This window comes from Oncorhynchus tshawytscha, linkage group LG28 (assembly GCF_018296145.1).
Source record: "Oncorhynchus tshawytscha isolate Ot180627B linkage group LG28, Otsh_v2.0, whole genome shotgun sequence".
NCBI lineage: Eukaryota > Metazoa > Chordata > Actinopteri > Salmoniformes > Salmonidae > Oncorhynchus > Oncorhynchus tshawytscha.
The window spans coordinates 23609321-23626362 of record NC_056456.1 but is presented as its reverse complement, the minus strand read 5'-3'; the positions used below and the strand labels follow the sequence as shown (position 1 = coordinate 23626362).

General features: G+C 40.1%; 1 protein-coding gene across 2 annotated transcripts in view; it reads left to right on the top strand.

Moving 5' to 3' along the window:
• Nucleotides 1-17042, top strand: part of tnr (tenascin R (restrictin, janusin)) — a 151225-nt gene that overhangs the window by 113203 nt on the left and 20980 nt on the right. For both annotated transcript variants that reach the window (XM_024391647.2, XM_024391646.2), the window contains exons 12-16: nt 1936-2202; nt 4412-4531; nt 4997-5140; nt 11315-11434; nt 12082-12225. In XM_024391647.2, coding sequence (XP_024247415.2) covers nt 1936-2202; nt 4412-4531; nt 4997-5140; nt 11315-11434; nt 12082-12225 — 795 coding nt within the window. The remainder of the gene's footprint in view (nt 1-1935; nt 2203-4411; nt 4532-4996; nt 5141-11314; nt 11435-12081; nt 12226-17042) is intronic.

The window sequence follows — 17042 nt, the reverse complement described above, 5'->3', positions numbered from 1 at the left end:
GAAAATAGAATATTATTTTCTTTAGGACCGTAGTGAAGTAAAAGTAAAAGTTCCCCAAAATATAAATAGTAAAGTACAGATACTCCAAAAAATGATTTAAGTAGTTCTGTTTTCACACCACTGCATTTACCCCATGAGTTAACCATGGTCAGAGGTTATTTTCCCCTTCTAGGGATTCTACTGGGCTCTGGTCAAGATTAGTGCCCTATGCCATTTAGGATGCAGACTGGACTGTAACTGCACCTGTAGCAGTTCCATTTAGGATGCAGTTTGGACTGTAACTGCACCTGTATCAGTTCCATTTAGGATGCAGACTGGACTGGAACTGCACCTGTGCCAGTTCCATTTAGGACGCAGACTGGACTGGAACTGCACCTGTATCAGTTTCAGCGGCAGGTAGCTTAGCCAGTAACCCGAAAAGTTGTTAGTTCGAATCCCTGAGCTGACAAGGTAAAATAAATATATTGATGTGCCCTTGACCAAGGCACTAAATCAATTGTATTTATCACATGCTTTGTAAAACAACAGGTGTAGACTAACAGTGAAATGCTAATGGGCCCTTCCCAACAATGCAGAGAGAAAAAACATGTCATTATAAAAAATAATAACACAAGGAATAAATACACAAAGAGTAACTATAACTTGGCTATATACACAGGGTACCAGTACCGAGTCAATGCAGTGGTACGAGGTAATTGAGATCGACATGTACATATAGGTATGGATAGAGTGACTAGGCAACAGGATAGATAATAAACAGTAACAGCAGCGGATGTAATGAGTCAAAAGAGTTTGTGAGTTAGTGCAAAAGGGGTCATATAGTCCACTTAGCTATTGGTTAACTATTTACATAGCAGTCTTATAGCTTGGGGGTTGTTTAGGGTCCTGTTGGTTCCAGACTTGGTGCATCGGTACCTTAATTGCTCCAGGGTTGCCTTTGATACTGGCTAACCCTGGCCATGACCCCACTCTCCGAGTGTGTCTCAAGGGGGAGTTGGGATATGCAAAAACACATTTCCAATTCACACATGCGTTTAATACACACTTGTACATGAAAAACAGGACAAATTGGCATCCACCAAATTAATCTATTAGATGAATAGATGATGTACAGTAGTCTATAAATAACGGCTTATTTTCAAATAAACTGGATAAAGGTGAGCTTTTTCAGTGAAGCTCTCACATCCCTAAATAAGCAATTATGTCGCTGAAAAGTAGAGATTATTGCTGTACTAGAGAATAGGCTTGACATTGCATGTCATGTGGAACTACTTTGGGAAGGAGACTACAAATCGAGCTACTAGATAGTGTCAAGATTTGATGCAACAATTCATGTTAATAAGCTATTACATGAGGTTGTTAATCACATAACTGTCCTTCATCAAATTGACCCATCCAATGGAGAAAAAAATTATATCAATGTTTATTTGCGTTCACTCCATTAATCTTTCCTGTCCCTCTTTCTTTCACACTCATCTACATCAGACAACAAACTGTCCTGGCAGTCTTTATATTTCCTATTGCATCTTCTTGTTCTGACAACACACTTCAAACAGTGTCTTTTATTGGTGAATCTTTCAAAAACAGCCATGCCTCATTGACAGACATGTTTTCATCCAGTCTCTACTGCCAACTTTGACATTCGTCCTTTGCTCAGCATTCAGCCTCATTCCATTGTCACGGGCCTTCCACGCTGTGTGTATTCCATTTGCAGCTCTTCACTTCCACGCTCCCCTGTCATGCTCATTACTTTACTGCCAGTCTCACTGAGAAGGAGAGAACCTCCAGAGAGATCTGCCAATTAATAACCAGCCATGCCATCCACTGACTGACTGACTGACTGAGAACCTCAGCACCTCCAACCATATTGACAGCAGCTGTCCCTTACAGTCCTTCATGACCATGCAGCCAGTATCTTTGACCTTTGACTTTCAGGCTTCCGCCCCATCATGGCACTCTACTTGTCTGATGTCACATGGGACTCGGTGACGGTGGCATGGAGTGCCCCTGCCCCACCCGCAGACCTCTACATCCTCACCTATAGCTCTGAGGACGGCACTGACACGTCCAAGGTTACCCTGGATGGATCCAAGACCCGGTCCTCTATCAAGGGACTCCTGCCCTCCACAGAGTACACCGTCAGCCTTATCACCATACATGGAGAGGTGAAGTCTGAGGCTGTCACAGCCACGCTCACCACAGGTAGGCTATTTATCTCTGCAAGGGGAAACAAGGTTGTATTCATTAGGCACCAAATGGAAGAAAACAGACTGAAACAATGATAAACAAACAAAAAAGTTAAGTCCTGCTGCAAAACGTTTTGCTACGGTGTGCCCTAATGCATACGACCCAGAGCTACGCTGGAGGTTCCCATGGTTCATGGAGGGTCACACAGGAACGACAACAAGGCTAAATAACTACTGACTAATACAAAACTGCTGCAACATCTTATGCATTGATTGTCCACAGGGTGCATTGATGTCTGATTTTGGCTGATGGTTTGCTGACACAAGACAGTTGCTAACGAAGGACTACATTTTAGAATATATAAAACTTCCTGTACTTAGGATACACATCACATTATACATGCAGTACGTGCTTGGAGTTTATTGTGGTATTCAAATGGCGTTCTGTTTGTCAGCAAGTAGTCTAGCTCCAGAACAGAACAACATCTTGACACTTTTATGGCATGTCTCCTCTTGCTCATTAAGATTCTTACACACACAGCTGCACTCACTGCAGAACAATGTTCCCCTCCACCTTTCATTTCTTTATTAATGCTTGGGTGTGTAATCCTCCCATAATTACCCCTGCCTAAACCTGGAGGTGTCAGGAATATTCAGCTGTCGCATCAGCAGGCTGTTACTCACAGTTACAGCTGCCAAGCCCAAGGGAAGATCTATTGTCTGAGGAGGACAGGACAGCTCTCTAAACACTCTGATATTAACTCTGCGGAAAGCCACCTGCATACTGCTGTCTGATTACTGCTCTGTCTGATTACTGCTCTAGTCACTGTCTGCCAGAGTGCCAGCCATTTTCTCTTTGTCTGGTGACATACAGATTTCTGGAACGAAGGCTAGGGGTATCGTAGATTCAGACGGATGCATTTGTTGCAGCTCTTTGGCATCTGTGTGTTTTGTTATTTAGTTGCTATTTTCAGCTTCTTATCACGCTATGTTATTATATGCAAATTTAACCACAGGGTTGGTGGGCTTGCTGTGGCACCTGACCGTCTTTGTAGGTTGAACGTATTTCTTTATGTTTAAGTGGTAGTTTTTATGGTAAATCTGAATAAAGTGATGACAACATGTTTACTGTACCATATGTTGTAATGCCTCAGGTGAATGCAGGTTAGACTTGGGTCGCATCCCAAATGGCCCCTATTCCCCATTCAGTGCACTACTTTTGACCATGGCCCAAAGGGCTCTGATCAAAAGTAATGTACTCTGTAGGTAATAGGTATCATTTGGGACGCACCTTGGATCAGCAGAGCACATTGATGCAGTCTGTCATTTTGCACAAATTATCTCATGTCACATGAATACTGAGTCTAAATTCAGAGCTATTACAGCAGCCTGCACTGCTGAATGGGAAATAATTAAAGATAGGCATACATGAATAATCACAACTTATTTACACCACTCTTTCCTACTAGCAGAATTTAAATGAGGCTTGAAGCCTAACTTATGAATCGTCGTCAGCGCTGGTGGATAATATTCATTATTGTAATGGGAATTGGAGGGTGGTGGCGTTGGTTTTACAAGCATTTCTATAGCTTCATTCCACAACAATAGAGAGAACCAATCTCTCTATCCCTTCTCTCCATAATGGATGCCGACCTTATAAGTCACTTTAATTGTTTGCTCACATTGTCTCTGGTAACCTTTGCTGTCACAGCGGTAAGAGCTCTGGGGACACATAAACAAATCATGAACTAATCCCTTATGGGCAACCACACTCGATCACAATGCAAATATCCCTCTCTGTTCTCCTGGCTCTGGCCAGAGAAGCATGCTATTTTAAGTACATAATTTATGATGTACCTAATATGCAGGATAAACACAGGGCTTTTTACACTATGGTAGGAAAATGTGTCCAGAAATGCATTGGTTTTTTTATCAATAAAGAAGCATTTTTATCTACGCTTTAACTTCCAGTGCCTTGAGTGTCCTCCAAGAGTAGCGGAATTTCCTCTTCGCTTCTGTTTGTTCCCTAATTCATGCACCTTGATTGGAGACAGAGATAGTGTCAGTGTCCCCTTCCCTTTCATATACATGGAGACATGGAGCTAGCCGTTTTCATGAGAAGGTTATGTTAAATTTCAAGAACATCTTGTATTAGTGTATAGTGTGTGTCTCAATAGCAAGGACATCTCTTCGTTCTTAACATGTACTATGATTCTCTATTGGAGGAATGGATCCACCTAAAGAGATGACTGTGTCATATGCCACTGAAGACTCCGTCATCATATCATGGTTGAGACCATTTGCTCCCTTCGACTACTACAAGATGTCCTATCAATCAGCAAGAGGTAAGCAAAAACATCTGGCATGTTTTCATTGAAAAGTTCATTTAAAAAAATGATGGGTAACACTTTATTTGGATAGACCCAAGTAGATGGTTTGTAGATATTCCGTAGATGTTCAATAACTGTCAACCACATTTCAACAAACGATCCACTAACACCATTAACCCAAACCCTAACCTTAACCCTCATCCTACTCTAAACTTAAACTTTACCATAAAGTTTACCCTTAATCTAATCATTATTCTGAACCTAACCCTAACCGTAACCTTAGTAAGCAGTTGCTTATCAACCTATAGTTTGTTGATAGTATAACAGATTGTAGATATTCTATATGGGATGATCCAAATCCAAGTGTGACCAAATCATGTTTTTCCATTGTTTGACATTGGAGGAGAAAGTTCAACTTCTTATAAAAGAAAGGCTGCATACTGTAACAGTGCGACATTAAATGAATACAATGTTCTTCAGGGACAGTGGACAGCGTGGTAATTGACAATGACGTCACTAACTACACCCTGTCCAGCCTCCACCCAGCAACAGAGTATGAGATCAACCTGAACGTTGTGCGAGGCAGCCAGGAGAGCAAGTCCATCACCACCAGTGTCTTCACAGGTCTGAGCTCTGACCCCTTACTATCTTTTCTGACCCCTTACGATCCTGTACTGCTTCAGCTATAATGTCACTATACAGAGGATCTGACAATGTATATCATTATATAATCTTTGTCTCCACATCCTGTACAACTTCTGCAAACATGCTGTGGTACCCCTAAACCCTTACCATCTCAGCCACCATGCCACTATAGAAAGGGACGGACAATGTACCATTCGTATAGGTCCAAAGGTAAATGTACACATTATATTGATGGAATCTTCGTCTCCATATCCTGCACAACTATCAAAGAACAACCAATACAATCCTGTTTGGTATTTTTTCCAGTGAGTCCATGTTTTCTTGACTGACAAGTGAGTTAGCTTGTTTGCTAAAATGATAGCTAGAGTTATTATTATATGTGCTCCTCGGAGTATGAGATTGGGGGACAAAATGTTCTGGAGTCAGACATAGCGTCTTTCCAAGATAAATGGGACTTTCTGTCTTTTCAGGGAAATGTATTATTAGTACCCACTCTGTGGATCTCTCACATTGCCACCTGCACACTAAGAAATTATGTTCAGACACAGACAGTAGAATACCTGCCTCTCATTGCTGCTGCAGCGAGTGTAACTACCATTACCCCCTTGGCCTTATAATTGTTAGCCTCACCTTATTTCTATCTCTGCTTCTCCTCTGTCAGACAGGCAGTCAGGCAGTTTGTCAGTCAGATAGACAGACCGCCGCAGCATTGAGCTGTGTGAGATGTGAGATATATTTGACATCTAGTGAACCACCAGAGAGAGGTGTGTAGGCTGCAGTAGCTCCTCTGGGTGTGAAGTGAACTCCGCTAACATGGGCTTAACCAGCTCGCCACTGCATGCAAAGGGAGTGCACCACTGCATACTGATAAGCCAGGTAGAGATGTCTTTCCAAAAACCAAAAGGTTCAGGACTCCACACACACAAAGACAGAGAGAGACAGAGAGAGACAAAGCCCTTAAATTGAAATTTAATTGAGGGAGGGAGGGAGGGAGACAAAGCCCTTAAATTGAAATTGAATTGAGGGAGGGAGGGAGGGAGGGAGGGAGGGAGGGAGGGAGGGAGGGAGGGAGGGAGGGAGGGAGGGAGGGAGGGAGGGAGGGAGGGAGGGAGGGAGGGAGGGAGGGAGGGAGGGGAGGGAGGGAGGGAGGGAGGGAGGGAGGGAGGGAGGGAGGGAGGGAGAGGGAGGGAGACAGACAGACAGAATATGACAGATGGACGATGACAGAGGAAAAACATAGAGAATACCATGCCAACTATTGATTTGAATTTGTATGTGAATAGAAAGTGTTAGACATCCCCCTTTAAAGCAGAAAGAATCTGCATTTTGACATGCCAACTCTTCTTCTAATGAAGGGCCTGGGGTGCTCCAGTGAGCACATTTGCTGCTACACATCACCCCCAAATAAACAAAAAAGGGAAAACATTCTTCATGTAATTCAAAACCAGAAAACACTAATGTTTACTTTGCTATTAACTTATTTTCAGAGAAACAGATGAACACTAGCCTTCTGCTAATGCTGCAGAGTCACAGGCAGTGTTTCACAAAACTATGTGAAGGAGCACTTGGCAGCTCTCATTAAAACAGGGTCATAAGTTGAACAATATCATTCCATTGTGGTGTGGTGTGGTTCAGCAAGAAAGAGATAAAACCGTTACGGAAGGAGGAGCTCGCTGTGCCTAAAAGTGTCTCAAAATCCAATGTGTCAGATGAGAAGCTCTGCCACGAACGGAGCTGGGCTGGTGCTCCACTTACAGGCCAGAAACAAAAACACGGACAGCTTATTAAGATCCTTGGCGCTAAGGAAGAGTTTTTGTGTTGTCGCTGGAGAGTCCTGCCGGCTGGGTAGCTACTGTTGTAAGGCACTGAGGCACTAGCTGCAATTCCAAAGGTAATGACTGTCCAGGATTCACTCGATCTGAGTCAACTGTCCAGCTAATGGCCTTGGCTGGGGCGGACAGGTACTGTGGTTCAGCAGATTCTGGTGTTTTTACAACGTTGTATTTAATATTAGCTATTAAAAATATTGCCTAGTCAGACCATTACTACTGTTCCAGCTGGCAGATAGGCGTTATTTCTTAGGTAGTGTAAAGCGTAGCACAGATCATTTTTGAATAACCTTTACTTGGTGATACTTCCTCAATTCCCGACTTGGAAGACAACGCATGTCATTTAAACGTCCATGGCTAGTTTCAGGTTGTTCGTTTGAATTTACAAAATGCTCTGTTATTAGAAGAAAAAAAATGTTTGGCTCCATGAAGTAATCCATCAAATCTTATCTCATTGATTGAGACAGGTGTCTACATCACGTGAAAAGGTTATCCCCCTACCTTTTCACGAGACACAGTTAGCCTGACAAAAACCCTGCATTCTGATTGTTCTAAACTTTGCTACCAGCCCTCATTGAAAGTTACATGTACAGTAGTACATCCATATCGAATTCATAATGATGAAAGATGACAGACAACGGTTATCATGGTAAAAACCATATGGTAACTTTATTGGTAAACCCACAATGATATTTACATAGCAAAAGTCATGCTATAACTAACAGAATGTTGTGTTTGCTATGCTAACGCTGAAGTTTACTAAGAAAGCGACGAAACAAAGCGTTTCCCTTCCTGGTTGTCCACTAGGTTGAAGATAACAAAGGGGCAGTACAGTCAGAAACATTCATTCCTGTTTTTTTAATGATATTTCCACACTATGAAGTTGAAATAACATGAAATAAAATGCCTGTTAGTGTAAGAGCTTTTTGAAAACAACGCCTGGATTTTCAGCCTGTTCAGGTGGGATGGTTTTTGGCCCACAGCATGACATCACAATCTGATCTGATTATTCTGACCAATGACCAGACATCTTTTATTTGAATATGTATCCTCATACTTTGAAGGGGTACGCGGGGGTAGGCTCTAGAGCCTAGATGATCCTATCTGCCAATCAGGGCCGTGGGTATGTAAATATATTACAATTTGTGCATCACGCCCACATGACCAGAATGAGAATTTCAATGGCAAAAGTAGGCTCAGTCAAAACCTACTCATTCAAGGGTGTTTCTTTATTTTTTACTATTTTCTACATTGTAGAATAATAGTGAAGACATCAAAACTATGAAATGTAGTAACCAAAAAAGTGTTCTATTTGAGATTCTTCAAAGTAGCCACCCTTTGCCTTGATGACAGCATTGCACACTCTTGGCATTCTCTCAACCAGCTTCACCTGGAATGCTTTTCCAACAGTCTTGAAGGAGTTCCCACATATGCTGAGCACTTGTTGGCTGCTTTTCCTTCACTCTGAGGTCCAGTTCATCCCAAACCATCTCAATTGGGTAGAGGTCGGGTGATTGTGGAGGCCAGGTCATCAGATGCATCACTCCATCACTCTCTTTCTTGGTCAAATAGCCCTTACACAGCCTGGAGGTGTGTTGGGTCATTGTCCTGTTGAAAAACAAATGATAGTCCCACTAAGCGAAAACCAGATGGGATGGCGTATCGCTGCAGAAACCTGTGGTAGCCATGCCTTGAATTCTAAATAAATCACTGACAGTGTCACCAGAAATGCACCCCCACGCTTCACGTGGGAATCACATATGCGTAGATCATCCGTTCACCTACTCTGCACCTCAGAAAAACAGAGCGGTTGGAACGAAAACTCACCAATTTGGACTCTTCTTATTGATGTCCTTTAACTAGGCAAGTCAGTTAAGAACAAACTCTTATTTTCAATAATGGCCTAGAAACAGTGTGTTAATTGCCTTGTTCAGGGGAAGAACGACAGATTTTTACCTTATCAGCTCAGGGATTCAATCTTGGAACCTTTTGGTTACTAGTCCAACACTCTAACCACTAGGCTACCTTTTGCCAAATTTCTTTGCAGAAATTCAACCATGAAAGCCTGATTCACACAGTTGCCTCAGAATAGTTGATGTTGAGATGTGTCTGTTACTTGAACCCTGTGAAGCATTTATGTGGGTAGAATTTCTGAGGCTGGTAACTCCAATGACCTTATTCTCTGCAGCAGAGGTAACTCTGGGTCTTCTTTTCCAGTGGCGGTCCTGATGAGAGCCAGTATCATCATAGTGTTTGATGGTTTTTGCGGCTGCACATGAAGAAATATCTTGAAACTTTCCGGATTGACTGACCTTCGTGTCTTGAATAAATGATGGACTGTCGTTTCTCTTTGCTTATTTGAGCTGTTCTTGCCTTAATATGGACTTGGTCTTTTGCCAAATAGGGCTATCTTCTGTATACCAACCCTACCTTGTCACAACAACTGATTGGCTCAAACAGATTATGAAGGAAAGAAATTCCACAAATTAACTTTTAACAAGGCATACCTGTTAATTGAAATGTATTCCAGGAGACTACCTCAGTGTGATGTCTTCACTATTATTCTACAATGTAGAAAATAGTCAAAAATAACAAAAAACCCTGGAATGAGTAGGTATGCCTAAACTTGTGACTTGTACTGTGTATTTGGAGTTATTTTCATGAAATATACACACAAAGTGATTTATTAGATTAGATTTATTAGATTTAATAAATAAAATGCAAATTCTCCATGGGGCTTTAAGACAGCATCATAATTCTATACAGAAGGGTTCTGAAATAAACAAATTTGGGGGAAACGAGAATGTCTTGATGTGAATTTTATCAGTACAGAAAGTTTGCCATCAAAGTGGAAAATAAATAAACACAAATAAGTACCTTACTGTGATCGTTTTCAATTAAAATGGTCAAAAAGAAACAAAATAGCTTCTTAGCAAAGAGCAATTTCTAAAAGAAGAATTTTGCTAAGACTGTGTGGTAGTGGTCTGAGTGGGGAGGAGAAAACTGAAAACTAGCTGTTATTGGCAGAAAGGTTTGGAACTCTCTTTCTTATTTATCCATTAACTAATTTACCGCCTGGTGACAGGCAGAACAAAACTCCATCTTTTCAAACTTCTCTTACGCTAAAGGGCATTATCATCACAATTTCACAGTGTTATTCCAACCTCATAGTTGGAAAAAGCATTTACTCTATACTTCCGGTTGTTTAGCCTACCCTCTACTTACCGGCAGAAATGGTTCAGTCCAAGCAGGGCAGGGCTCTGTGAAAGTATATAGCTGGGCGTTGAGCTCAGACTCTTGGTTGGTGAACAGCTTGTCCTGAGACTGTGGAAACTTTTGAGTAAGTTTATTTGTACTTTATTCTAATCATTTTCATTTTCCCAGGAATATATTTATTTATACATCTTATGCATGAATTATTTATTAATTTTGTAACAATTTTTGTTAATAAATCTACCACCTCTTTTGCACCCGATTTCTGGCATTCCGCTTCCATCCTTCTCCATCGATATCGTCTTTAAAGGTTCATCCAGTACCAACTAGTCACAAACACATCCCTACTCAGTAGTGGTGCTACTGACATCCCCACACATCATTACACGCTTTATTCAATCTAATATATTTTTTTATTTGTTATTTTTTATTCTGACATATTCATTAGTTTAAAATAGGACAATAAACAGTTACAGAAATACAATTATAGTTTTTTTTTTCAATCTAATCTAATTCAATTTTATTTCACTTCAAATTGGCAGCTTTTATTAGATTAAATTAAATATTATTGTAATTTAAGTAATGAGTGTAATCAAACACCTTTCATTCACAAGCAGTGTGATTAAAGTTCCTAGATATAATCATAGACATTTCCCAGACATGGGGGTATGGTGAATTAACGGTTGATTCAAGTCCTTTCAAGGCAAGCTGTTTACTTCTGTATTCTCTATACTTTTTCTGTTAAGCCAAAAATCCATATGAAAACTTGGAGGTTAAAACACTAAGTGAAACATGTAATTACATTTCTACTCTCTCTTGGTTCTTCCGGTAAGTAGGGGGTCTGAAATAAAAGCTTTTAAGAACTGTTCTTCTGTGTACTGTACAAAATATTGGACTGTATAATTTGCCTTTGATTTCAGTTATACTAGCAAGAATTGTGATCTCACTGGAGAAAAGAGTCATTATAAATTAGCCTCAATCTGCAGAGTATATAGTCCACATGGTGGTCTGCAAATTGGAACATACAGTTGATTACATTTTGGAAAGTGATGGGGCCATCTTGGTACCCTCTCTGAGCCATACATTGCTTTCATCTCTTTCTTTGATATAGCGATGGACATGCCAATGGAACTAACAGCCCTCAACATTACCCCACAAGGAGCTTTACTCCGGTGGAACCCTCCTCTGTCCAGCGTTGACAACTACGTGTTCACCCTCACCTGCTACCAGGGTAGGCGGATTGATTGTCTTCTCACAGCCACGTTTCTCCGCTACAGGGGTGGAGCTATAGAGTGAGTCCAGCTGGACTGGACTCCTGCCAAGTCGGCTCTCAGAGGAAGTGTCGCACAGCTACATGGAAATCAGCTCAGACATCCGCTTGCTAGTCGATGCAGCTTTCATCAATATGGCCACAAATTATGGTTCTTCAGCAACCTCTTGCCAATGTGTTCTATTGACTCTTTGGTGTGTTCATTAGGTGTCCTTTCTAATTTACTCAGCCAGGCAATGAAAACATTGGCTGAACATTTTTGTTAACCTATTATTTTTCACCATCGACATGGATCCTGGTATTTCTGAGGCTAGAGCAAACCATTTATTAAACAGGCAATTTATTTAGATTTATTGTACAAAGTTTAGTCATGCAAACAAATAAGGAATCATGAATTTGAGCTAAATGGATTTAAACCTGACCCATGTAACACCCATAGGAACCGCAATCCATCAACCCTGACCGCGTACATGCATATCCAAGGCAACCACTATACATGAATAATTAAGACTCCAAATTGTTTAATGTAATCATAAAAATCAGGTTTGTTTACTATCTCATGTATTCTCCTAATCTAATATGTATTTGTGTTCCTCCTACTCTTGTAGTGACAGCTAATACCTTCCTGGTGGAAGGTGTGAAACAGGAGCACCAGCTTAGTAAACTCAAGCCCAGCACCACTTACTCTGTAGCCCTCTACGCCACCAAGGGACCCTTGACCAGTGGAACCGTCATCGCCAACTTTGAAACACGTATGTTAGTTACTTTACTTGCTTAGTTACTTACCTGAGAACTTGTTCTCAACTAGCCTACCTGGTTAAATAAAGGTGAAATAAAAAAAATACCTCCCAGCTGTTCAGAAGCAACCCACACAGACTGAGAGCAGCTACAGTACAAATACAGTGCCTTCAGAAAATATTCATACCCCTTGACTTATTCAACTTTGTATTGTGTTACAGCCTGAATACAGCTCATAAAACTCATAATACCCCATAATGAAGAAGTGAAAACATTTATGCAAATGTATTTCAAATTCAAAACAGAAATATTCCATTTACATACAGTTGAAGTCGGAAGTTTACATACACCTTATATTATATTTAAACTCAGTTTTTCACAATTCCAGACATTTAATCCAAGTAAAAATTACCTGTCTTAGGTCAGTTAGGATCCGCACTTTATTTTAAGAATGTGAAATGTCAGAATAAAAGAAAAGAGAATGATTTCTTTCAGATTTTATTTCTTTCATCACCTTCCCAGCGGGTCAGAAGTTTACATACACTCAATTAGTATTTGGTAGCATTGCCTTTAAATTGTTTAACTTCAAACGTTTCGGGTAGCCTTCCACAAGCTTTCCACAATAAATTAGGTGAATTTTGGCCCATTCCTCCTGACAAAGCTGGTGGAACTGAGTCATGTTTGTAGGCCTCCTTGCTCGCACATGCTTTTTCAATTCTGCCCACAAATATTCTATGGGGATTAAGGTCAGGGCTCTGTGATGGCCACTCCAATACCTTGACTTTGTTGCTATATTGCCACAACTTTGGAAGTATGCTTGGGGTCATTGTCCATTTGGAAGACCCATTTACGACCAAGCTTTAAACTTCCTGACTGATGTCTTGAGATGTTGCTTCAATATATCCACATTATTTTCCTCCCTCATGAAGCCATCTATTTTGTGAAGTGCACCAGTCCCTCCTACAACAAAGCACCACCACAACATGATGCTGCCACCCCGTGATTCACGGTTGGGATGGTGTTCTTCTGCTTGCAAGCCTCCCCCTTTTTACTCCAAACATAACAATGGTCATTATGGCAAAACAGTTCAATTTTTCTTTCATCAGACCAGAGGACATTTCTCCAAAAAGTACGATCTTTGTCCCCATGTGCAGTTGAAAACTGTAGTCTGGATTTTTTATGGTGGTTTTGAAGCAGTGGCTTCTTACTTGCTGAGCGGCATTTCAGGTTATGTCAATATAGGACTTGTTTTACTGTGGATATACAGTAGATACTTTTGTACCTGTTTCCTCCAGCATCGTCACAAGGTCCTTTGCTGTTGTTCTGGGATTGATTTGCACTTTTCGCACCAAAGTACGTTCATCTCTAGGAGACAGAACGCTTTTCCTTCCTGAGCGGAATGACGGCTGCGAGGTCCCATGGTGTTTATACTTGCGTACTATTGTTGTGTACTTGTGTACAGATTAAAGTGGTACCTTCAGGCATTTGGAAATTGCTCCCAAGGATGAACCAGACTTGTGGAGGTCTACAATTTCTTTTCTGAGGTCTCGGCTGATTTCTTTTGATTTCCCGATGATGTCAAGCAAAGAGGCACTGAGTTTGAAGGTAGGCCTCGAAATACATCCACAGGTACACCTCCAATTGACTCAAATGTTGTCAATTAGCCTATCAGAAGCTTCTAAAGCCATGACATAATTTTCTGGAATTTTCCAAGCTGTTTAATGGCACAGTCAACTTAGTGTATGTAAACTTTGTGTCATACACAAAGTAGATGTCCTAACCGACTTGCCAAAAATATAGTGTGTTACCAAGACCTTTGTGTTTGTTAACATGAAATTTGTGGAGTGGTTGAAAAACAAGTTTTAATGACTCCAACCTAAGTTTATGTAAACATCTGACTTCAACTGCAAGTATTCAATACAATACAAGTATTTAAGTGCTTTCCACACCTGGATTGTACAATATTTAAACATTATTCTTGTTAACGTCGATCAAGCTCTGTCAAGATAGTTGTTGATCATTGCTATACAGCCATTTTCAAGTCTTACCATAGGTTTTCAAGATGATTTTATTTAAATCTGTAACTACGCCACTCAGGAACATTCAATGTTGTCTTTGTAAGCAACTCCAGTGTATATTTGGCCTTGTGTTTTAAGTCATTGTCCTGCTGAAAGGTGAATTTGTCTCCCAGTGTCTGTTGGAAAGCAGAATGATGTCACGTTCTGACCTTAGTTCTTTTGTTATGTCTTTGTTTTAGTATGGTCAGGGCTTGAGTTGGGTGGGTTGTCTATGTTCCTTTTTCTATGATTTGGGATTTCTGTGTTTGGCCTGGTATGGTTCTCAATCAGAGGCAGCTGTCATTCATGTCCCTGATTGAGAACCATACTTAGGTAGCCTGGTTTCCTGTGTCTGTACCACACGGGACTGTTTCGATTTTCGTTTGTTCATTCACATTGTTATTTTGTATTGTTCAGTTTTATATATTAAAATGGACACTTACCATGCTGCACATTGGTCCGACATCTCTTACTCCTCGTCAGAAGAAGAGGACAATCGTTACAACTGAACCACATTTTCCTCTAGGATTTTGCCTGTGCTTAGCTCTATTTATTTTTATATAAAAAACAATTAAATCCCTATTCCTTTTCAATGACAAGCATACCCATGACATGATGCAGCCACCACCATACTTGAAAATATGAAGAGTAGTACTCAGTGGTGTGTTGAGTTGGATTTGCTCCAAACATAACTCTTTGCATTCAGGACATGAAGTTAATTTCTTTGCCACATTTTTTTGCAGTTTTCCTTTAGTGCCTTAATGCAAACAGGATGCATGTTTTGGAATATTATTATCATGTACAGGCTAACTTCTTTTCACCCTGTCATTTAAGTTAGTTTTGTGGAGTAACTAGAATGTTCATCCTCAGTTTTCTCCTGTCAAAGCCATTAAACTCTGTAACTATTTTAAAATAACCATTAGCTTCATGGTGAAATCCCTGAGTGGTTTCCTTCCACTCCGGCAACTGAGTTCGGAAGGACACCTGTATCTTTGTTAAGACTGCCTGTATTGATACACCATGCAAATTGTAATGAATTACTTCACCATGCTCAAAGGGATATTCAATGTCTGCTTTTATTTTACCCATCTACCAATAGATGCCCTTTGCGAGGCATTGGAAAACCTCCCTGCTCTTTGTGGTTGAATCTGTGTTTGAAATTCACTGCTCGACTGAGGGTCCTTACAGATAAATGTATGTGTGGGGTGTAGAGATAAGGTAGTCATTAAAAATTTACCTTAAACACTATTATTCCAAACAGAGTCCATCCATGCAACTTATTACATTGGTTCCTCCATTAAAAGCCGTGTCATACTGTAGCACACCTTGTAGGCTGCTGGAGCATTCCGTGGCACGTTATTTAATTATCAGACATTTTTTTCTGTTATTGCAAGTTAGTGCTAGTTTGACCACCAGAGGGCATCTTTGAGAAGCATTTGATAGTCTTCCATTTTGGCATTACCAGATAATTTAAACCCTTTTTTGTAATAACATAGTATATGGGATTGATTTTAAGAAATTTGGCTTAATTAATTTGATCAATATTATGGTGTTTCTTTTCCAATAAAAACAAAAAAACGAAACCCTCAGGGTTATTATGGCGCTGTACAGCGTGATGGTCGGAGGTAGGCTACTTTTAACTTGTACTTGCTTAATTAATTTGATGAATATTATGGTGTTTCTATTACAAGAAAAACAAAAATCCCTCTGGGTTTCCATTAGGATGGAATGGAAAATATGGTGCTGTATAACGTGACAGTCGGCAGTACATTACTGGGCTATTTAGCAAAAGAATCCCTGTGTCTTGCAGGCAGGGCACGTGGGAGACCGGGGTTCAATTCCCTGATGGGGAGGAAGAAGTAGGCTGTCCTTGTAAATAAAAATGTGTTCTTAACTGACTTGCCTAGTTAAATAAAGGTTACACTAAGAGCATAACATTTTTGCACCCTAATTTTCTAATTCTAGTCTAACCTATACCCAAACGGAGATTAAGTGAAAATAAAAATATTATTGATTTATCAAGACCAGTCCCCATGCTTGTCTCAGAGCAGCGCAAAATGGTGCTAAAATAGTTGTAGGCTATATCTTCAAATCCTATTGCTTCTAACTTCAATATGCTCTTTAAAGAAATTAGACCTACACCACTTTTAATAGCACATTACTCAACACTAGTGAGACTCATTTCACCCATGGTAGGCCTACAGTATATCTAAAAATATATTTTTCAATGACGTGTCTCTCTGCCAATAATTACATTTAGAGGATTGGAGGATTCTAAATTAATATCTAAGGGGCATTTTCTTTTAGGATCTGTGAGAATACCTGAGAATATCTAAAGGACTTTTATATAATTCTAAATTCATTAATTATAATAATAATAATCTCTTTGTTTAAAAAGTAACAATATTTTGGAGATTTTGTTTTTATTTAACCTAGAGTGAGTGAGAAAAAGCCAATTCTTGAACATGGGATGTGACATTTTTACTCCCGAACTTGTTTAGGCTTGCCATAACAAAGGTGTTGTATACTTATTGACTCAAGAAATTTCAGCTTTTCATTTTAAATTAATTTTTAATAACATAATTCCACTTCAACATGGGGTATTGTGTGTAGGCCAGAGACACAACATCTAAATATAATACATTTTAAATCCAGACTATAACACATCAAAATGTGGAATTTCTGAATCACATGTTCAAGAAGCAGCACAGACAGACTACTCAGAGAAAGGCAGGCTACCTGGAACTACTTGAAACTTGCTCCTATTCAATTAA